This window comes from Gymnoscopelus braueri (assembly GCF_963280865.1).
Source record: "Gymnoscopelus braueri genome assembly, chromosome: 7".
Lineage (NCBI taxonomy): Eukaryota > Metazoa > Chordata > Actinopteri > Myctophiformes > Myctophidae > Gymnoscopelus > Gymnoscopelus braueri.
In genome coordinates this window covers 23713668-23737368 of record NC_137608.1, presented here as the reverse complement: position 1 = coordinate 23737368, position 23701 = coordinate 23713668, and the positions used below count along the sequence as shown (strand labels likewise).

Genomic DNA, 23701 nt, shown 5'->3' with positions numbered 1-23701 from the left:
ATAAAAAACAACTTCTTTCAGATAAGCATTGTCGCAGACATCAGGTTTCAGCAAGGGAAAATGTTCAAGCATAAGATTGTGAAAATGTATTGCATATGAGACTTGACGTGTCATTGCAGAGAACATTGTGTCGAATTGACACAGAAATGCACACTGATTGAAAGTAGATTTGACAGTTACTAAGATAAAGAACTCAAAAACTGATTTATCTGTGGAGCTTGCTCATAGAACTGGCTGTGTCAAAAACTGTGTGCGCATAAAAACTCTGGATTAGTAGAGGGAAAGTCCTGGCAGACAAGACAAACCAGTAACATGGTTGCCAGTAATATTCAACCGTTTGTTTAAGGTGTAATTACCGTAATCGTTGTGCAATAAAAGAAAAAACAGACAACAGATATTTAGGCAGTGGTATATTTTGTATTGTCACTCCGCATTTCTTACAAGATCATATCAGTAAAGATTTAGCAGTGTTTAATTCGATAATTGCAGGCCTATCAGGTGGTAGGTTTGATTTCACAGTGTGTTTGGGCTTTAGTTCATATAAAGCACTTAATATTTACAATGAGTAGGCTATGTGTTCAAGAATTGTCTGGTATCAATCAGAATATTCATTAACAATCTTCAAACACCATGGCCAACATATTCATCTCAGATTGTTGTAGTACTGGGATCTTAGATATTACATCAAACAGAAAAACAATGTTTACAGTGGGCTACTGTGTATGTGCATTGCATTTCTGTGTAAGTGAAAAATACAATGCTGTTTTCAATATTCTTGCTGGCTTCTTTTTTTTAAGTGTTCATGCTGTTGCTTTCCCCCGATGTCAAAAACTATTTTTCATCCCCAGCTGCCCTAAACAGTGAACCAACATAGCCAATAACTATACAAGCTGGCGATATATTTCTTTTCCCCTTACCCTACCCATTCCCTACAAATACAACACAATAGTATAGGGATTAGGAATGAGAATAAAGTTTGAAGTGGAAACAGGCTAGGCCAGGATTCCCTAAAAAGCACTCAAATAAATGAATACAATGATGTCCATTGGCATATAATGGGGCAGAGGTGGTCTTCCATTTAGGACACTTCTAGGAACCCACTGTTTTTCGTGGACAACCTGTGGGGTATCAAATCAATATTCAGTCTGCCCTCTGGTGGCCACATGTAGCAAGCGCAGCAGCAGTTGTGCAGGTGAGCTCCCTGTGACGCTGTGCGCTGGTTCGAATACTTGGTCCTCACTCAGACAGTCAGAGTCTACAGCACAGCTCTCTGACAAAAAAATGAAAGAATATACAGGTCAGACACAAGTTAGATGTATGGAGAAGAAAGGAAAGGACAAGGAAACATTAGTCATACAGTTTACGAAGTACACAATGACAGAAAATGTGTTCATGGTGATTACAATAGATCAGACCCTCCGATTAGGCCTACCTGAGTTACAGCAGAGTCCTGAGGCAGCACAGCTCCCCCCCTCAGATCCACAGGGTTTCCCTCCCGTCTGGCAGGGAGTGAGCAGGTAATTCTCCTCTTCACAATGAGCTGTTTCAGGGGAGCCCAGCAAACAGCCCAGTCCATCCCCACAGCAGATACTGGGGCCAAAGCAACGGCCCCTGTCATCAGGGCCACATGACTTGCACTGGAACAGAACGTTGTCAGAATTTAGGCTATATCGAGTCACTAAGTACTTTACACTAGCCTGCAGCATACTGTTGGTCATGTTTCATTTATTCAAATGAACAACTTCCTCAGAATATTTTATCTGACCGAGTCAAATCTAACAATATGTTATAATAGAATAGTTTGTGGCACACAAATGCATCATCATGTTTGGCTGCAATCACAACCTCTCAAGTTAAAATCTGTGACATTTGAGTTTCACAACCACTAATGTGTAAAATAGAAAACAAATAACAAGAGGAAAGGAGAGCCATCACAAAAAAAGAACAGATCTATAACTTAAAGTATCAGTTCGAAAGTGACACCGTCGCGCTACGGACAATAAATGAGAGTTCCCTACCTGTCTGAGTCCAGTCTCCTGTAGCGCACGCTTCCCTCCACGAGGACAGTTCTGGATGTAGCAGGCAGAGGACAGTGCAAGGAGTCCCAGCAACAGGCACAGTGGAGACAGGGAATGAGGCATTGTGGCTGCTGGTCTGGATAAAAGCGCAGTGCAACTATACAGTTTCCTCTCTCCGACCCGTTACTTATAGGCAGATGGATGTGTTCTGACAAACCATATGACTGTCACATTTGACGTCAGTGTCATCTTGTTCTGTTCCTCAAGGCGCAAAGACAGCCACACACGTAGTGGAGGGAGGGGAGGGGGGGGGCTGGGAGGTTGTGTGAAAGTGAGTGAGGTCACGCCACATCCCTCTCAGCATAAGATATGCTCCATCAAACAAATATACACACGAAAACAACAATGTACCTAACCTGGCTGCACAAGATGGCTAGTCAGTATTCAAGACAGTGCTACGATTAGTTTGGCATAACATTTCTAATGGGTGGCATGATGGCACACACAAAAGGCGGCTTAAGATGAACAACTAATTGAACTCAGTGACAACTAATTAGATTTATTCCAATGAGCGCACTGATTAAGGAGGCTAAATTAGCGGTTGAGTGCATGCATGTGTTTACTAAGATGTAGCCTGACAACACACACAGCTTGCTGAGATGTTAGACCCATGGGCTTATGTATGGCATCTCTGACACCAAAGGCATTGAAACATGCCAGGATGTGAAAAGTGATCTCATTCTGGTGGGGAAAGGCACAAAACAAGATTAGAATTTCAAATAGACATACATGTCTACTAGGTCAATTATTTCTTTTCAATGTCAATACTGTGTTTTGCATGCAGTGGCTTATGTTCCTCAGATTATGCAGCTGATAAACTGGTAAATGCTACATAAAATTGCACAGAAGACCATGAATGCAAGTGGGGAGGAGAATAATGTGATTTAACTGATAACACTGAGGTGCGATGATTCAAGAAATATAAGTAGATTTGTTACAAAACATAACATTTTTTCTTAAACAGACAGGCGTGCATGCGCACAGACACACACACACACACACACACACACTAATACTAAACTCGCCTCACTCAGCAAAGTCCTTTTATTTGCTGTTAAATTTGAGCATGGATCAACTATTCCAATATTTGATGGCAGTTTGTGAACAGTTTGTCATGTCATTTCACAACCTATAATTAGGTTATCACTTAACTTTAATTTATATCTGAATCCGTCTCTAATAAACTTCCTGAGGTCCCTTTACCCGGTCCTAATCTGATCTTTTATCTGTTCCCATGATGTCACTGCTGAAATTTGTGACACATTTGTGGATTGCTTTCAGTCTTCTTACTAAACGGATGCGGGATCACGACCTTGGTTAAGTATCAAGTTGTCATGGAAACAACATATAAACCTTTATGCTGTTGTGCCGGTTGAAATATAAAATCATGTTTGCTCTCCACCTCTCTGAACCTGTACATATTTTCTGACATTCCACTTTACAGGCAAAAGTAAAAAAGAAAAGAAAATCAGGACCCTGTGGCATACAATATATAAAATAGTCGAAATTGAGGAAATTCACTGCAATGCTAGGTACCTGAACCATTTACATTGATCACAAATCTTGCATCTCCGAGAAGAGACAAAAAAGAGAGGGACGTGAACAAAGTCTGTTTTTTAAGTGTGATTTCATTGATATTCTTTCGTTGTCTGTTGGTTATGCAGAATCTATGAGAACCTTTCTAGTAATATCAAAAGAAGATCACAAATGGAGAAATAGCCACGAACACATGCATCCTATAGTGCAGTGGTTTTCTGTATAGCAAATAATTGTACATTTACATCTAGGGCTACTTTAGCTCAATTTTTGAAAATTAGTCTAGGGATATATGAAAAATGGGAAGTTTTCACGTGTAATGACATGCCTAAAATAAGGACACCTGGTATAATGTGTTTTTTTAAGAATTTGCCATTGTATTGGGAAATGAGTGCTGAAACAGACAATGTTATAATTAACCCTTTTGTATAGTTGTATATATTGCAATAATAATGTGCGTTTATCACAAAATCCCAAGGCACACATGGACTCGTCTCACAGCATGTGCGTACATATTTTATATTGTTTAATGAGGTTTTGTTTTACCACTTAATATACAAAACAGAAAAGAGAAAATACAAAGGAAACTAGCAAACAAGTAACCTTACAGACCTTTTCTAAACATGAGGCATAGATATACACTTGAGGAATTCAAGTCTTCAACTCTATCTCCACCTTAGAGCATAATGTTCGATAACTTCTCAGGCCTCGGTTGCATTGGAATGCTGTCAGATCACGGATGAATGTGATCCGTTAGTGATGAACACGTATGATGTCACTGCAGGGGGCAGGGCTATGGCATGTTGGGCACAATATGTGACTGGGCGTTTCTAAAGTAATAGTGTTTAGTGGCCGTGACATCCTGTGTAGGCAGGGGCGGCATAGAAAGTGACCACAACGTAGGCGGTAGACGGACGTAGATGTCGCGTATTGTGAGAGGGAGCAGGAACACTGAGAACACTTTGATTCGCCTGGGAAAGAAGAGAGAGGGAGAACTTTATCATTGACTCGGAAGGTTTGCACAGAAATCTTAATAGCCTGCACTGCATTAATTAAAGAAATGTTCCAATTCATCTATTAACAGCCACACTGGTGATTATAATGGGTCACCCAGAGGCTTTCAGAGCAGTATTTGCTCAGTTATAAGGACGTTCTTATACTGTATGGAACCTATTAACTCTCTGAGTGCCAAAAACGAGTTATCACGAGTATTTTTCTGAATGCCCTGAGTGCCAAGAACGAGTTTTTTTTTTAATAATTAAAAAAAGCCAAGATATCCCATGATATCATCATTTGAAGATTTGGTGCTCCATTCACTTCTTGTTTAACTTATTACTGAAAAAGGCTGTATCTCATCTCCTGAGCACTTTCTTTTTACTTTAAAAAGATTGCTGGCACAGTATGAGCATATTTACTTCATTTCATTGGCACTGAGAGAGTAATAGAATAATGAAAAGAATAATGCCTTTTATTTGTGGTTAAATAATTTAGGACCAATTATGACTATTCCAATACTTCAAATCATGGCTGTTTGTGAGCAACATTCAGCCGTGTCACAGCCCACATTCACTTAAATGACTAGGTCCTCTGACCTCTTTCGCTTGAATAAGCATTCTGCGGGGGAAGCACAAGAATCAACATCCAGTCATGGACTCCGGACGTGTAGGTGTTCAAGGAAACCGGAAGTGCGCTGGATGAAGTGTAATTGGCAATAAATACACCTAAATATAAACTGGAGTAACAGCCTGCAACTGTCCTACAAAGTTGCATTTCAGATAAAATAATGAACAATCTAAGAGTTATTTGTCACTGTGGCTGAGTAACCCTCCCATCACGGTTGTGTTTGGTGTAGCATGAAGACACACTTGAACAACAGACAACAGATTTTTCTCTTGGAAACCTGTTACTTCATGCTACTATGAATTTGTCAATATAGGCCTATAGACAATATACCTATATAATGTTATGGTTTTGTATTTGCAGTCCAGACCACTGTTTCTTAGTTTCTGTGGGACTTCCACCCTATACCCCTTCCCCTCCTTACAATTATAACGCTGACTAACTTGAACTTGACCGACGGCAGTCGGCGGTCTGGACCAGATTTATCAGCTCCTGACGACTTCCGCAAAGCACGAATCCCACCAATAATACACATGCACACTTAGCAGATCACCCCAACGCGTGGGACCCCTGCTGTTGTCTGCCGACTGTTGTCTGAGTGAATTTGGACGTTTATTATCAAGCCTTTTTTTTATTACCCTACCTGGATTTTCCTGAAACATTGTGGGAATGATCAGCTGGCTGCCCCACAGAGATGGGCAATATTTAAGTCATGGTCAAAATAAAAGAATCAGTCATATCTCAGGAACGAATAGATGATATGGGGGCCACTGTAATTTAAATACCTGGGCTGATTTTTGTTCCCTGCTCATAAACGTTCACTTCATTACTTGACAAGCCATTATCTAATGGCCATCTAATTTCCTTACATCAGAGGTCTTCTCTGAAATGTGAAAAGGATCAATACCGGTACATCCTTTGTTGTGTATTGAAGAAAATCCTGAACTAGAAAATGTGCTCAGTAAAGCACAGACCTCAGCCAAGATGTGCAGTGGAAGATTTGACAAACAAATTGGGAATAGAGTTAACCCCAAAATAGCCATAAGACATTAGATATCCTGTTTTTTTTTGCTGATTGACCCCAAAGATTTAGGAAAAGACACCAAATTATTTTTATAGTTAGTTGGCACATACTGTACTCTCCAATATTACCCATTTTACCCAGACAGTGCCACTCTAAAAATGTCGGAGGGTATTAGGTATTAATAAAAACAAAGAATTGTAAGAAAGTAATCAGTCCTGCGTTGGGCCTATTTTTACTACAAGCCAATGAAGCCAGTACAGAACAACCCAGACCTAGGATCAGTATTTTATAAACACAGGAATTACGACAGAGAGATGTTTGTGCTTGTTTTGGGGGCAAGTCAACAACAACTCCTGCTTCATGTCTTTCTTTTCTAAGATAATGTACGGTATGTGTTTTGATTCCTGTTCACATTTCCTTTTTTCACTGAAGTGGTTAGAAAAATGGGGTTAAGGAGTAGAGATCGTAACAGCCTGAGGCCACACTACCCAGATTATTCCCTGCCTCCATGGGAAAGGGGCTTGATGGACAGTGCTGTGACAGCTAAACTGTTAAAAGTTGGCCACAGTATGCCTTATAATATTGTGTGTACATCACAGACACAGTCTTAATCCCAAACCGATCCTACCTGTTGGCGACTCTGTAGCTGAACTCTGGGAGGTGTGAGATGGCTCCGGCTCCGTGTCAGTATCAACGGTAACCCCAATCGACTGGGAGGAGTGTGAGGTGAAGGACGGTCGACCACGCAGTGCCAGGACAAGGGCCTCATCCAAGCTGGACGACAAGCGCTGCTCATGAGAGCTGCTGCTCGGAGCTGTAGAGGAGGAGACAGAATGTGAAGGGCGTGTCGCATGCGTATGTAAATTACAGAACCTACATTGGGCCGACTTAGTTCTATCTTCTTTATGTCCTACTCACCAGAGACTTTGTCCGTTTTTGTTCTTTTGCATTCAGGTAACAGCTGCTTGTTGTCAGTGTGACAAGACCTGACCAAGGTGTCTGAGGGTGGTGGGGCTTCCTTGGGTTTCCCACTTCGTTCTCGTTTCTTTTGTCTTATAGAGTCTGCAATATCTTTGGTATGAGGACCAGCCCCTGATCTCCCAGGCTGAGGATTTGCCATGCCGTTTCCATTGTGTCTGTTACTAACATCATGGTTGATGATGGCACGGCTGACTATCCCTTTATTACTACTTGTGTCCTTGTTTTCTCCCTCTACCTTATGATCCAAGAGCCTGGACGCAAGGGGTTTCTCTCCTTCCCCACGTCTGCCCACTGCCCCCTCCCTCAGGCCCAGCCCCGTCTGCAGCACGAAACGATCAATGCGGGTCTTGAGTTGAGGGTTGGGGAGGGGCTGGGACGCTGCAGTGAACGGAACCCCAGTAAAAGGGTCGCTGGGGGGGCGACCCCAAGTGGCTTCTCTCTTCTCTTGCTCCTCCAGGGTGGTGCTGTCCACAGACATGCCACAGGGCAGCAGCATTGGCAGTGACATCACTTCCTGGGTTATGGGGTCTAGGAACTCTTCTGGTACTGACGGACAACTGCAGTCACACAACATAGTGAACAGGAAAATACTATGGTAACAGTTACAATAGGCAGTGAATCCAGTGTATTCATTTGTGTATTAACCAATAGAAAAGTGAGCGACATATCACTGCAAAGTAAATCTCCTTCATACACAATGTACTTAGAGGTGTAACAACACAATTAAATTACAAAACATTTTACAAATACCAAGTAGAAAATACAGGAATAGGGCAATTCTAATGTAAAAAGGAATCATTAGTCATCATCTGTGATCTACACAACTACAGAACCTGTGCAATCACTCACTAATACAACATTTATGAACTGTCAAGGAAAGTTAATATATATACCTAGAAGGCGTAGCTGCTGGCAGTATATGTGCTGGTTGATTCATAGATGGAGCACCAAACCTAGGTGATGGCAGCGGTCTTTGGCTTGCCTCATGGGCACTCTTAAACCGTTCCACCTCGGCTGCAGAGCAGCATTTAGCAGGCTGTGCCCACACCGCCAGAGCCTTGAGCCCCAGCGCTGAGGCAGCGCCGCCACACGGTACCGTCACGCGAAGCTGCGTCACAGAGCCTAGTGACGGCCAACCCCTGCTCCACAGCTGTTCTTGCCGGCAGACGGCAGGCTGTGGCGGGGGAGGGGAGAGAAACGGCGTCCGGGGCCGAAAGTGCGGGTGGGAGAAGCACACCAGGGTCTCCTCCCTGAGTTCACAGCGGCCCATTAGTTTAAACTCTGGCTCTGCATAACGGGTCTCAATGTTTGACTGATGTTGCGGAGGGGCCCTATGCTGCCTGGCACCACGGCCTCTTTGTTGGGGCTCCTCAAGGCCATGCTCTCTCCACTGTTTGGCCTGATGGCTCCACTGCTGTCCATTAGACCTACTGTTTAAATGCTGCAGGTGTCTTTCTTGGGTCTGGGCTTTCCCATGCTGGCTTTGGCCCACAGTGTTTATTTGGTCCTCTTGCTGGCCTTGCTTGGAGTCCTGACATGGGGGAGCCAGAGGATCTGAGCTGGTACTGATCTCCAGCTTCTTGAATGCCTGTCCTCTGTCCATGCCCCATGACCATAGCTCCACATCCACTCTGCACAGCTCCACCTGGATGCCAAACTTCAGAGTCACCTGAGAGAACGGTGTGAATCGCTCGACACATTAATGATAATACAATGTTATGATCGAAGACCAGCAGTCACAACGAGCAGTATCTTAAAAGAAAAACTGTACAAAAGTACAACAGACAGCATCGTGTACCTGCACAGGTGGACGCAGGAAGTATTCCAGCTTAAAGCCCCGCCTCCGGACAGCGGGGTCGACTGACAGGAGGTTGGTGACGTCATACCCATCTGCACATAGCTGTATATATGTGCATGTCAAAGAGAGACAATGAAAATGGTATTTATCTGAACAGAAAACCCTAACAGAGGAAACATGCGTAGACATACAAATCTTTATCATAAGGCATCATGACATACAGTAGTAACAGTATGCACCATGGGTACATTTTTACACATTAAATTGACGCTCATAATTTAGCAGTTTGAAAACATTATCGCCTATTTGCTCAATCAAGTGTTTCGTTAATTTGGCATGTACAGTGAAAACAAGTTAATTAAAAGGTATTTTATTGTTAACATTTAGTATCTAGGTTAGTAGGCCATACTGATACACCACTTGACAACAAAAGGGAAGGGCATGGAAGCAAGGTACAGATTCGGACACAATTTGTTGTGGACCATATGATGAGAAAACATATGACGGGGAAAGGGGAAGGCAGTGAGGGTGGGGAGGGAGGGCAAGGGAGACCTTGTTAGTCCCGTGGGGGAAATTTGGTTTCAGCTTTACCCAGCTGATGGTTATGATGAGCTCTCGTCTCAGGGGGGAGCAGTTAGGGGTTAAGTGTGTTATGTCAACTAGCCCATACCCGGTCGGCCGGTCGGTCGACCCAAGACGGACACCAAGACGGACGGTACTCCAATTATATAGTAGGATAGTAGGATGTGTCCCTGACATAACTAGGCCAGGACACAAATCAGGGACTTTCTACCATTCAGCTAATGCATTATAAGGATCGGAGCATTCAAGAATATACACCAGGGAAAAAGAACGCCTTGAAAGCATGAATGTCACCGATGGCAGAGAGGGAAAAAAAGCCAAGATTCAGTGTATCAAACATAAACAAGAACATGGCAAGGTCAACTGTGAATCTGTCTCCCACACAGTGTGGGATGTGAAACATCTTGAGGGACAAGATCATCTTGTCCCTCAAGATGTTTCACTTTTGGCATTTCTTTTTTCCACCTTTAGCCTGTGCCTGTTAAGTAACATTGCAATGTGTCATCATCATACCTTGTTGCAATGCACTGTGGTCTGAAAATGCGCCTGGCAGAGATTCACAACCATGTTCTCTCACCTGTGAATAGCAGCATTTGTTTTACATTTAGTTCCATTCACTTAACATAAACATAACATACCCTATTGAATGCTCAGTGAACATGCACTGCAGACAACAACTGTGTTATTATTGTGGCTCATATATATGGCGTCATCGTCTAATTTATGGAAATGGAATAAATTACTCATTTGTATTGCCAACCTTGACCCCATAGACCTTGGTGGAATGGCGTTATTGTTCATTTGGTCCCACATTAGAACGAGGTCAGTCATTTTCGATGCTGTTGTGTTGCAACTTGAAAACAGTGCGTTTGTGCTTCATATATGATGTTTATGCTTCATATATGAAGCACAAAATTCTTATACTAATCTTACAATTTAGAGTCTAAATCATACAATTATTGCATTATAATCTTACAACATGAGTACAGAATGCGGATTAGTATTTTACCATTAACATAGTGTTCACAGGAAGCGATAATAAACCTATAGCCAGCAGCGTACTTTCAGTGCCAAATACTTATAGCGTCATTTACCGTTTATTATTAATATGTTGAGAGTCAGACAGGCTGCTGTTGGGTCAGGATTCTTACATTGTTTGGTATCTTAAACACCACCGTGAAGAGCCTAAACGCTGCCTATCCGTTAATAGGACTGAAGTCATATGACTTTATGTTTATACCTCCACTTTTAACTTGCAGCTACAATTAACTGACATTTAATTAGTTAAACTGAAAGTTATTTCTTGGAGAACTGCTAGCTACAAGTTTAGCATGTGGGTACTGATACTTACTACGGGTACCGAGAAGGTACTGGTCTTGTTCTTCTTGTTATTGTTTTACAGCGGTTGGCATCCAGTTCTTTTGTGCATTACCGCCACCTTCTGATCCGGAGTATGGATCAGATAAAAGAAGGCACGCACGCACACACACACACACACACACACACACACACACACACACACACACACACACACACACACACACACACACACACACACACACACACACACACACACACACTTTTGACTTTGACACTCTTTTTTTAATGTTGTATAAACGTCTACCTTTCACCTCACTGGACACTGTCCCACATTTCTTGCAACATTTGGGAGTGAAATGATCTTTAGCTTGCTATGACTGATGCTGAATCTGTACTACTTTATCCAATTTTGCTTTTTCCATCCGCCTTAGTGCAAGCAACCCCCACCATCTCAACTGTACACCTCTAGTAGATTAGGTCTATTACTTTCAACTCCCTTTGATGGTACTGTACTGCCACCCCATACCCTGTCACTCATGTCTCAGGTTGTTTTGCCCCATATGGTTTGGTCTTAATAGAAAATATTTCAAACTTTGTATTATTATTATTAAAGCAACAACAATGGCATTTATTTCAGGATAAACTTCCAAGGAAAAGAAAGGCTGTAGTTTCTATCAGCTTGGAAACCTGAACGATGATCAGGCAGGTTTCTGAAGTGTCCATATCCAATGAGACGCAGAGTGAGTAGATGGACATTTTCCATCATATAATGAACATAGTGAGGACCAACTATATGAAGATAAGGTTGAAAATGGATGATGTGCTAGTTTAAGTAAATATATTTTCATAATTGTATGATTCAAATTACATTTTAGTGAACCACATTAATTTGTTTGGTAAAGTATTAGCTAAAATATGACATAATTATTATAATTCTTTTACAAAGCTGTATTTTGAGCAGAGAAATTGTGCAAATCCTGGCAATCAGCATCTTAAATGCTTTAAATGTACATGTACACCAAATGCTAACAATGCACCTCAATGTTCAAGTTATTAAAAATGGGTTTTAAAATGTAAAACAGAGAATGCGTGATTAGAAATGGGCTTTTAAATGTAAAATGGGGAATTGGCCCAGTTCTCTCAGGTGCCCAGGGCCCAGGCCCAGCCCAGTTCTCTATACCTTATTATGAATATGCAGCTGAGACAGCCTGCAGTCATTGCTGCTTGGCTTGCGACTTATGAATGCATTTGGTCACTGCCATTTCATTTATGTGGTTGAAATGCAAATCCTTCCAACACCACTGACCGTAGGTCATTAGTAGTTAACGGTTTACAACCAATATTGCTATTACTCACATATCTTTATTGGTTCTGCTGAATTTAGCCAAGGGATGATTTTAATCAAGCCAGAACAGTAACAGTAACATAAATGCAAACAATAAATAAGAGACATGTATGAAATTGGTAGCATTTTTGTCCTCTAAACAATACAATAAATACATTTACATCACCTACATCAAAAGGAACAGCATTTTTGGACAGGGTTGCGGTGATTGCACCATTATGATAGGCCAACAGGCTATCTACACAGAAAAAAAAAAAAAAAGGAAATCAAATTTAAATAAATGGCACAAATTTACTCTGTCATTTCACCATTTCATAACAATAATAAAGATGATAATACTATGTAATACATCAGTGATAAATAGTTAATATTCTTAAGCAACATCTTTGTATGCTGGCATAAACAACATATATAAAAGCCAAGACAGCATCACTACGTGTCTGATTTTCTGACTTCCCTCTGCCCTTTTGGAGCTGAGTGAACTACAGGCGAAATGAAAGTGTTTTCATAAAAGGATCACGTATACCGTTGTCATCAGGCTTTTAGCTTTCCTCAGTTTAAAATGACATATTAGTCACTGTCTCTGTGTCACGCCGGCCTCAGTGTACACTGTACTGTACTGTACTTTGCCTTAATTCTGCACTCCACTCTATTCTGCACTGTATTGCCACTTGTCCCTCTATGCTCAATCTCATAAGTTGAAACTTTTGATATGTACACACACACACGCGCGCACTCACGCACGCACGCACGCACGCACGCACGCACGCACGCACGCACGCACGCACGCACAAACAAACAATGTAGGTATAACTGCAATAAACATCTTTCCGGTCTGCCATACATTCTATAGAATTTATAAACTTTGGGGATTCTGACTGCTTCTTCAGAAAATAAGATAATAATAATGAATTACAATAGCCAAATTCACATCGTGTTCCATTCATATTTTCCTTGCACTTTTGCCCAGTTAAATAAATAAAAAATCATTTTAGAAATCATTCTCCTGGCCCTCACTCAAGTTGGTAGCACTGTAAAAGTGATATGCTGACCTCTAGAGTTCATCTGTTGTCACTGCAGGCAGTCTGAACCAGGTTCTTCCAAGTCCCTGAACTTTATTATTCAGAGATGGGGATGATTATCTACCAGACCTATTCACTGCAGTCACTTTGTAGAAAATATAAACTCTCCTATTCTTAATGATATAGTTTGATGTGTCGAGCTCAGGGTTGAACCCCGTGCGTGATATGACCTAAAAACGGAATTAGCAATCAATCAATCTGTGACCTTTTGCATGTAACTAACCGACTTAAATGTCACACCAATCTCATACATATGCTGGGATTTAAACGAAACAGTCTAGTCGTAAGATAGTCTAATTGGTTTGCTAAACTATAGTTTTTCTTTTACATTAAAAAGACTTGATTTTCTATTCTTCTGTTCATCAGCAATAGGTCATTGTTATACATGCTGGGAGGATTGGAATAAGGCGCTCTCTGGCCAAAAATGCAATTTACCATCACACACTCTGTCCGCTAATCCTACTAATTCTTTTATGTTATCACTGACACACTCACAATGAATAAATAGCGCATAATATCCTAGGTAACAATGGTCAGACAATATCCCTGATTTTCTTGGTCCTTTTCTAGCGTGGTCGTCAGGTGACCCCTGCATTGGTGCTGTAATCTAAGCATTGTCATTTCAATGTTTATTTTTATGCCGTCCATCAGCATGGGCACACTTTTCGCGAACATAGTCCAGTTATGCAACCCGTGAGACAAAGGCTACTCAGGAGGTTCATCATCATTGATTAAACATGGTAATATTCCCATTTCAGTTGTTTTTCTTATTTTGCTATGGTTGAATTCGATTCGTACTGTAGGCCTTTGTAACTCTTTAGTATCTATAGTTTCTTGTATTTGTGTTCACTCTCAATGCGAATGAATAGTTTTGATATCAAACTGTACTGTTTTTGTTTGAATTGAGGTTTCATCTTCATGTACCGTATCGTACTGTAGCCAGTAGCCACTGTATTGTATTAATGTTAATGGGACTGTCTTTATATCTCAGTGGATTCTATCCTTTCCAGGCGTGATGGTCCTGCCCAAGGCGGGGCAAGCTGATGGAGAGACGGAGGGCCCTTCTGGTCCTCACAGGGTGGGGAGAGGGTGAGGGCAATGGGAGCAGGGAGAGAGCCTGGGGGCTGGGGAGAAATAGGGGACAGGGCTGGCGGAGGAGGTGGAGAGTTAGAAGAAGAAGGGGATGGAGTAGTAGCGGAATCGGGAGCCGGTTTGGCTCCGAGTTGTCCCACACGCTTCTCCAAAGCCTGGTTCTTCTGTAGTGTTTCCACGTAGCTGAGCTGTAGCTGTGCCTGGTATTTCAAAACCCTTTCCTTCTCATCTTGCCAGGTGTGTCTCTCCTGGTCGAAGTTCAGGGCCTGGCGCTCCCGCTGCTGCCGCTCCAACCGCAAGGTTGCCTGTAGCTGCTCCAGCTGCCTGCGCAGGTCTACTGACTCATCCCAGTGGCCGTCCTGGCCACTGGGCTGATGGGCTTCCTGACGAAGCTGGGCCTCCTGGCGCAAGTGGGCCTCCTGGCGCAGGTGGGCCTCCTGGCGGTGGTGGGCCTCCTGGCGCAGTTGGGCCTCCTGACGTATTTGGGCCTCTTGGCGGAGTTGAGCCTCTTGACGGAGGTGGGCCTCTTGGCGTAGTTGGGCCTCCTGGCGCATTTGGGTCTCCTGGCGCAGGTGCACGTCTTGGTGCAATTGGGAATCCTGCCGGTGCTGCACCATCTCACGCCACTGGGCCTCTTCGCGCTGCTGCCTCTCCTGTCTCTGAGCTTCCTGCCTCTGGGCTTTGGCTTCATCGCTCTGGAGACTGAGCAGCGTGTCAGAAGTGGGGATGAGGGAGGATGAGGTGGGTTCAGAGGGGGTGCGCGGGCAGTATTGAACTCCCCATGGTGGCAGTAGGCCTGCTGCTATATGAGGCTGGTTCATGAGAGCTTCCTGTCCTCTGCTAAACTCACTTAGAGCCCGTTTTAAAGTAAGCACCTCAGCCTCAAACACACCTAGTTTTTCTCTGAGCATCGACACCTGTGGAAAGGAAAATGTCCATTTTAAACCTACTGTATAAGCAAATGTTATTTAATTATGTATACAGTACAGTATATATATTATTTATATATATATATATATATATATATATATTCATACATAGTTAATAAAAGTTTGGTGAGTGTGCGCACGTGCGTGCGTGTGTCTTTATGTGCATGCATGCCGTCCATACTGTACCTCCGAGAGAGTCCGCCTAAGCTCTCCCTCGCACTTCTCCAGCTCCATTGTCTTGGTGCTGTAGGAGTCCTTCAGACCCAACATCACATCCTCCCGTTCCCTCAGCTGGGCGTTTAGCTCCTTCAGCTGGCCCCTCAGGGCCACCATCTCTCCGGCTCGTTGCGTCACTTCAGCCTGACTCTCCCTCAGCTGCTGCTTCAGCAAGGAGATCTCACCAGCCTTCTGACACACCTGCCCAAACGAGGAAGGTAAAAGCCCGATTCATACTTCGTACGTCAACCTACAAGCTCACGACGTGTCGCGGATGTGACGCTTGCAGGTCTGCTATTCTCGGCATAAGCAGGAATCGGGTTTGAGGGTGGGTGAGTGGCATATAGCTTTCACTATTTGGGGTAAATTATATTGAAAGAAGGCTGAATCAGCTGTGTTTGGGAAGTTACTTAAAAAATTTAATCTACTGCATATTATTTATTTAATTAAAAATAATGTTGTGCTGGAATATTAGTTTCTCTGCAGAGTAATGGGTTATATAATACATCCCTGAAGCACAAAAGGCCCTGGTATAATATTAAGGGGAGGCTAAATGGAATAGAGAGGAATGCCACAAATAATGTTATTGGTATTAAAAGGCTGTTATAGACTTAGACGTTCCCAAGGGGAAACTTCTTTCCACAGCACTGTACATATCAGACAATAGCCCCCATTACGAACCTCTCCACTATACAGCTCTGAGATGAGGTCCTACTGCGAGGTCTCCCAGAATCGGTTGAACGGCCGCAAAGGGTCCGCTGTTTACCCTTTTCGCCACATCGTATCCAAAAACGAATGGTAGATTCCAAACTGTACAGATGTTTAAGGTATGGTCCGGCATCATACATTTTAGGTCGGGGACGAAACAACCCGTTTAAATCGCTTATTTAGTCAGCCTGTGGCCATGTTTCCCATTGTAGCCGAACCAGGAGCAGTACTGGCACCGGACGTAGGGGGGTTTTCCGGGTTGAATGGGAGACATGGCCACAGGCTGACTAAATAAGCGATTTAAACGGGTTGTTTCGCCGGACCATACCTTAAACATCTGTACAGTTTGGAATCTACCATTAGTTTTTGGATACGATGTGTCGAAAAGGGTAAACAGCGGATCCTTTGCGGCCGTTCAACCGATTCTGGGAGACCTCACAGTAGGACCTCATTTCGGAGCTGTATAGCGGAGTGAGAGGTTCGTAATGGGGCTAATCAGACAACAATACATACAACAGTACACAATAACAACAATACAGCAATAATAACAACATACTATGGCAGGCAGCAGTACACAATCAGGCCTGCTCAGAAAGGCTTGTTGTTTAAGGCAGCTATGGCTACAGGTATCTGGCTTTTCCTAAAGCAAGTCCTTCTGCACCTCAGTGTTCTGTCTGTACGCCCTGTCTGTACAGTACACCCTGTCCGTACACCCTGCTGCCCCCCTGGGGGGATTGAGTAGGTGTGTGATGTCCTGTTCTATTGCGATTTGGCCCGGTTACTAACGGATGCATGTTAAAGAAACAGGTGGAGCAATACAGTAGGATTGGCTCAATAATGCTCTGGTACAACAATAGGAGGAGATGGGGAGGCAACATAGAGACCAAAGCAATAGGACACTCTGGTAGAGGTTTGGGTCACGTAGTTACCTTGCCATGATTTAACGCCAAAGGTGGGCGAGATATAAAAAATAGTTACTCCACTGATTATACATTGATAATTCTAAATATGCTCCTCATTGACCTTTTACTATTTGAAGATCCGGATCCAAATCCAGTAGGAGTTTCCTTCATCAACAGGAAGTTGATATTTTTATAAATAGATAAAAAATTGCAGAACAGGGTTTTGCGATGTTATATGTTGCCATAATCAGCTTTATTTGTGTTCATTGATATGCTAAAAGAGTGATTTTGAGAGATGTTTCACCATACAATGTAAGTCAATGAGGAGCATATTGAATTATCAATTTCTAATCAATGGAGCAACTATTTCTGATGTCTCGCCCACCTTTGGAATATTATCATGTCAAGGTAACTGCACAACCCAAACGTGTACCAAAGTGTCCTATTGATTGCGGATGACTGATAGTCTTTACAGAAACCAATATTTTAAGGTCACGATGAAACACAAACAACTAAGAAGCTGCATTAGGACCCTCTATCGGCACAGGGGCACAGGGGACAAATCTAATAGCAGATGGTAGATAAACGGCAGTGTCATTAGTGTGTATGACACACTGCAAAAAAGTTATATTTATCAGAGTTTCTGAAAGTTACTTGACAAATTGACACAGTAACTGTTACCTCATTTGTAAAATGAGGTAACAGATATGTGTTATACTTATATACTACATAATGCGTTACTTATATAATGACGTGGGGGTATAATACGTACACCATCTACATACGCTTTACTGGCCTACTGGACATAGACACATGCAGACATGCACATCTGAAGTGGTTCAGAGTTCAGTCTACTCTAGCAGGATGTAAGCCTATGAATATTCATTTCAACTGCACCAAGTTGGGAGATAATTCTGCCTCAAAAGCACCAAGTCACAGCAAGACACACAATCACACACATGAACCATGTCTCACCTCCCACTTTGTCTCCTCTAGGCGTGGCAATATGTCTGCCTGCTCCTTCCTATAGTCCAGACACTTCCTCTCCAGGTCTTCTCTCTGGGCCAGCAAAGCAGCCATCTCCTCCTGTAGCCTCCTCTTGTCCTGGGACAGACGCCCGATCTGGGCCTGCAGGGCCGTCTGTGAGCGCTGGGCACGACGTGTAACCTGCAGAGAGATGTGTGGAGTGTGGACGTTAGCGTTGGGTTAATCGTGTTTCTCCTTCACCTGTCCCCTAAATTTAAGTCTTATAATCAGAGGCCATCATCTGTTTGTCCCACACAAATTCCAACCTCTGAATAAAAGCACTTCTACAGTATATGCAATAAACAAACTTGACACTAGTAGTAGCCTCTCACGTTTTTTTGTTGTTGTTTCATTGCACTCTGCAATGTTTTCTTACAAACATAACAAATTCTCATTCATTAACATTACTTATCTCAACCGCCTCCTTTTCTCTGATTATCAGGATGTGTCTTCCTTCTAACTTTTGTGACATCAGATAAAAATGGCATCTTGCCTAAACAAATAACTGTATTCTTCAGATGAAGAACCATACTCAGATCCAAGTACTTGAAACTGTATAGTCAATTTGAATCACTTGATGTATGACAAGTATACTGTACATATCTAGATAACTATGCTCATACAACAATACATACCACATTACGTGTCCTGTTACGTTTTCTTAACCACTAAGTAAGCCCTATACAGTATACTTCATCACACGACAAAGTCGATCTACAAGCTCACAATGGATTTAGTTTTCGCTATAACAAATAACACATTTGAAACAGGGTTTAATACGGTTAACATACATTTTATATGTTTTAATCTTTAACCCCCACCAGCTATGAAAATAAATGACCTGAGGGGGGTATCAAAAGCAGAGGCATGGATTTAACCCTCCTCCCCCCAGCAAATCGAACCCTGTGTGTGAGAGTACAAGTACGTGCACGAGGTTACCTGCTGCAGACGTGAGGCATAGTTCTGTCTCAGTTCATCCATCTGCCGCTCCCAGACACGCTGCTTTTCTTCAAACACCTGAATGATAGCTGCCTCACTTTGGTCCAGGTTACGCCGCATGTGCTGCACCTGTTAGCAAAGCAGGAACGGAGAGGGGTCAACAGATACAGAGAGTATGAGATGGAGAAACTGTTACACTTAATTTATACACTTAATTTATACATTGTCGTAAGTATAAATCAGGACCTAAAGTCAAGAAAATGAACCTTTTCTGGTCACAGGCCAAGAAAGCTTTCCGAGATTAGGAATGCTGGCAAACTATGTGATGGTTTTAAAGCCATCTATAGTAAAAGGATGATAAACTTGCAATTTGTTAGATGCTAAACACGTTAATACCAGTAAAGTTGTATTTTGAAACAAGGGGGCTACACAAATGAAACTCCATGACAAGCGTTCCCTCAGTGCAGTAGTTAGTAAAATAGTGTCTAGATCAGTCAAACCAAAAATACAACTTGAGACTTGGTAGTCACTGACTGACATTTGGAATAATACATAATGTATTACTATGGCAATGTAGAAATGCATTTGTAAATTGTTTTGGCTATTTGAGATATAAGATGTCTTACACAATATGCCATATTTTTGAGGGGGGGGGGGCAGGGTATAGTGCCTGGGTGTTACTGTGAGTACAATAGCTAGAGAGAGTAGCTAGAAATGAGGCATCCCTGAGTGACCTCTGACCTCTTGCTCTTTTTCCCACAGCCGGTCCTCCAGGTCCTGGATGATGTCATCGGAGGAAGGGGAGGGGCGTAGCGGTGCTGGTGCATCGCTCATATGGCTCAGCCTCTGATAGGACGAGGAGCTCTTCCCCGAGGAGGAGCGGCCACTGTCAGAGGCACTAAGTCCGTTCTGGAAGACACCACCGTTGTTTGTGTTGAATTATGCTGACCCTCTCTAACAGTACAGCCTTTGTAAGCTCTTGTCTTAGTTATCCATCTGCAATTGACATGCTGAATACTTGTGGATCTGAATGTGAACAGTTTCTGAAGTGTTCAAATTGACCCATTTTGGAATAAAGAAACATGTTACTGTAACTTAAAATCATCATTTAACATCTCTAAATATAGAGGAGGAAATATAGAGGATCCACACTATAAAACACATTTGTTTTAGCTTTTCCCTTCGGTAATTTTGTGAGAGAGTGTACAATTTTTTTCAAAGGTGGTCCTGTCAACGCCTTTTGTGTGTTTGCGGGTCGTAGTACCTGATAACCTGGCTTTTCCAGGCCTGCGGCTGCCCCGACCGTCCCCAGCCTGTTGATGTGGCTGGTGGAAGCACTGAGGGGTCCCAAGACGGCAGGGGGCCCATAACCGGACCCGGATCCTGTGTAGGTGGGCAGGCTGGTCAAGGAGTTCCTCCCAGAATCGGACATGCCACCCGGGACCCCTTCAGGGCCGTCTCCCCCTCCGTCGGCTCTGCCGGCCCGCACCGGGCTGTCCTGGTCAAGGAGCAGGGCCTCTGGGACCTCTCTCGGCTCTGGTCCACCAACGCCAACGTCTCTAGCCCTCCTCTCTCCTCTGCCACCTCTCCCCTCGTTCATTCCTTCACTCCTCCCCTCTCTCTCAGCCTTCCCCTCGCTCCCCGCCCCTGCCTGGCCCACAAGGTTCTGCATGGAGTGGAAGCTCTTGGGAACAACTGGCTTGAAGGCGGAGGGACGAACCAGCCCCGAGTTGTTCTGTGTCATTAGAAAGAATTGGAAGGGACAGAAAAAACAGAGAGAGACAAAGACACATGGATAAACTGAGACAGTGAAACACGAATCCAGATTGATAGGAGTAATACTGTAAATATTTGTACTGCTTAAAGGGATAGTTCACCCAAAATATTACTTTTTTTCTATTGATTAGTCACCCCATGGAGACTTGAATTCACGGATATTTTTTTGTTTTTGTCGCATTCCTAAGACAATAATTTGATGACCAGCGGACCGGTAGGCAGCGGTTCCGGTAGGAGACACAAAGGAGACTCTTTGTGTCTCCTACCGGCACCGCTGCCGGTCATCAAATTATCGGTTTAGGAATGCGACAAAAACAAAAACATATCCATGAAGTCTCCATGGGGTGACTAATCGATAGAAAAAAACTTTATTTTGGGGGGTGAACTATCCTTTTAAGGTGCGCTCTCTGTACGTTGATAGAAGGTTCAACAGCCACAAAAAAAAGGGTCACCTCCTAGTTTCTACGGCACACACTGTCTATTTCACCAGAGTCTACCAAACAAGGAATTACCTGCTCTAGTTTTCCCGACACGGGCAGGATCTTGGGCGGGTTGTGGTTGGGAGGGTTCTGTTTGGTTGTACTGTTGTCAGCGTCAGCTCGGCCGGCCGTCATCTCTCTCTGCTGGTGCTGGCTCATGCCACCACCCCCGTTCTTCTCGTTCGCTCCCAGGCCCACGATGTTCCCACAGACATCCAGACTTCCGCCACCTTGCATCTCCCTGTCCCTCTCCCGTTCCCTCTCCCTCTCCAGCCTCTCGCCCTCTATCCGCTCCCTCTCCCGTTCCCTCTCCCTCTCCCGTTCCCTCTCCCTCTCCCGCTCTATCTTCTCCCGCTCTATCCTCTCCCTCTCCCTCTCCCTGGCTCTCTCTCTCTCCCGCTCCCGCTCTCTCTCCAGCCTCTCCCTCTCCACCCGCTCCCGCTCCCGTTCCCGGTTCCTCTCCCTCTCTCGCTCCCTCTCCAGCCTCTCTCTGTCCCAGTCTCTGTCGCGGTCCCTGTCCCTGCCCCTGTCCCCTCTCTCACGTTGCCTCTCTCTCTCCCACTCTCGTTCCCTCCGGCCCGCTGCGTTCCCGCAGTCCAGCTGGTTGTTGTTGGACGGGGCCGTCATGGTGCATTCTGTGTTTGTGGAGGAGGCCGTTTCGGTGGGCCGGTCCGTCCGGTCGGTACAAGTCCCAGTCCCAATGCTAACGCTTCCCCGCTCGTCGCTGGAGGCCGTTCCGTCGGATATGGCGGCCGGGGGGCGGGGCAGGCGCTCGGCACTGCAGCTGCGGTCGGCGGGACAACGGCGAGAGAGAGGAGGGGCCCGAGGCAGGGTGGTCCTCGTGCCCACAGACTTCATGGCAAACTCCTGCTCTCCGGCCACCCCACTGCCAACACTGCCCATAGTGGGGGTCAAAGGTCAGGGGTTAGAGGTTAGGAGTCAGGATTGAAGGGAGGGTCACACATACATTTGGTAGCAGTGTGGGTCATCACAACCTAATGCAGGTAGTGGGGGCACATACACTAGAGAAACACAGAGAAATAAACGGAGTTATAGAATATAGTAATTACACAATAGGCAGTTTATACAAGAAAGAAAACAGTCTGTATATAACGCAGTTTGCCGGGTGCACGGCTCACGAAGATACACAGTAAGAAAGTAATCGGCAGCACTCCGAAGTCAATCTGGTATTTTTAATTCATAGATGCACGGACAGCAGACACGGACGCGTTTCGGCATCAAGCCTTCCTCAGCGTGTGAGGAAGGCTTGACGCCGAAACGCGTCTATGTATGCTGTCCGTGCATCTATGAATTAAAAGTACCAGAAGGACCTCGGAGTGCTAGTTATACAAGAAGAACAAGATCTAACACAGTAGAGATTCCATCCCACATACAGTACACAGGAAGTGGGGTCCCACCATGATGATAAACATGGATGGGTTGGAAGATAAGTCTACAGTTTGCAGCGTGAAGCAATGTGTCATAAAACTCTCCTCTGTTCAATTAAAGGCTTATGAATGGTCTGTTTTTGCACCAGACATACATCTGCAACTGTCACAAAAGCATTAAGCAACTTCTCTGGTCAGACTGACCAACTTAAACCCTGGATTCAGTACTTATTACCAATTCAAACCGGGAAAGCATCAGTGTCATTTTAGATTGTAGCGTTGGCTATTCAAAAATAGCAGATATACAAGCTCACAGTGTGTCACTTTGTGCCGCGTTGCAAGCTTGTACATCTGCTATTTTAGATTTTTTTTAAAAATCTTGAAAGATTTAGATTTTTTTTTAACACAAATCTTCTCTTCTGGGGGTCCCTGGCACAAAACATTTTCAGATGGGAGTCCGCGGCCAAATCAATTTGGGGGTCCTTGGCGCGTTTGAAAACTACTGATTTAGAAGCCATTTGTAGAATGACCGGGCACCCTAGTTTATCCACCCGACACCAAATCTCTTCAGTTAAAATATTAGATCTACAAGCTTTGCGACACGTTGTGATCTTGTAGATCTAGTTTCACTAAATATCAGCTATGACATGCTCAGAGCAGGGATGCCGGGGTTCATGCGGTTAAGCCTAGTTTACATGCTGTATAGTACAACAGTGTCACCGAAAATAACAGATTTTCAAGCTGACAACGCTTTGCGATGCAACACGTTGTAGATTGAATATCAGCAAAGGACACAGACGTGTGATGGAGTAGGCCTATAAATAAAGCTTTATCCATACAACACACATATACTCAATATACAGACTATCTTTTTGTGTCT

The 23701-nt window shown here is 43.8% G+C and overlaps 3 protein-coding genes across 4 annotated transcripts; all 3 read right to left on the bottom strand.

The window, feature by feature from the left end:
- Positions 1-1133: 1133 nt before the first annotated feature.
- avp (arginine vasopressin) lies at positions 1134-2144 on the bottom strand (the record flags this gene model as incomplete). Its single annotated transcript, XM_080433367.1, has 3 exons — positions 2019-2144; positions 1433-1637; positions 1134-1270 (listed from the first exon to the last, which is right to left on the bottom strand). The coding sequence occupies exons 1-3, from the start codon at positions 2139-2141 to the stop codon at positions 1134-1136; spliced, it is 465 nt and encodes a 154-aa protein (XP_080289493.1). The 5' UTR covers positions 2142-2144.
- Positions 2145-4119: 1975 nt separating this feature from the next.
- On the bottom strand, positions 4120-10955 carry ubox5 (U-box domain containing 5). 2 transcript variants are annotated; one of them, XM_080433154.1, is made up of 7 exons: positions 10714-10955; positions 10133-10196; positions 9038-9139; positions 8133-8908; positions 7177-7796; positions 6887-7072; positions 4120-4585 (listed from the first exon to the last, which is right to left on the bottom strand). In XM_080433154.1, exons 2-7 carry the CDS (start codon positions 10184-10186, stop codon positions 4368-4370), a joined length of 1956 nt encoding a protein of 651 aa, XP_080289280.1. In that variant the 5' UTR covers positions 10187-10196; positions 10714-10955; the 3' UTR covers positions 4120-4367. The 2 variants fall into 2 exon arrangements, with proteins under 2 accessions (XP_080289280.1, XP_080289281.1); XM_080433155.1 differs by having other exon boundaries at positions 10771-10955.
- Positions 10956-14346: 3391 nt separating this feature from the next.
- lzts3b (leucine zipper, putative tumor suppressor family member 3b) lies at positions 14347-21662 on the bottom strand (the record flags this gene model as incomplete). The annotated part of the gene is made up of 7 exons (XM_080433763.1): positions 21467-21662; positions 20443-20913; positions 19920-20087; positions 19179-19307; positions 18189-18380; positions 15574-15804; positions 14347-15375 (listed from the first exon to the last, which is right to left on the bottom strand). Exons 1-7 carry the CDS (start codon positions 21590-21592, stop codon positions 14347-14349), a joined length of 2346 nt encoding a protein of 781 aa, XP_080289889.1. The 5' UTR covers positions 21593-21662.
- Between the last annotated feature and the right edge of the window lie 2039 nt (positions 21663-23701).

What these genes read in the sequence shown, in the direction of transcription:
- ubox5 (XM_080433154.1), bottom strand. Translation starts at nt 10,186, where the DNA reads ATGGTTGTGAATCTCTGCCAGGCGCATTTTCAGACCACAGTGCATTGC. An exon ending in CCACAGTGCATTGCAACAAG is followed by an intron (nt 9,140 to 10,132) that starts GTATGATGATGA and finishes ACATATATACAG; the next exon opens with CTATGTGCAGATGGGTATGA. An exon ending in AAAAACGGACAAAGTCTCTG is followed by an intron (nt 7,073 to 7,176) that starts GTGAGTAGGACA and finishes CCTCCTCTACAG; the next exon opens with CTCCGAGCAGCAGCTCTCAT.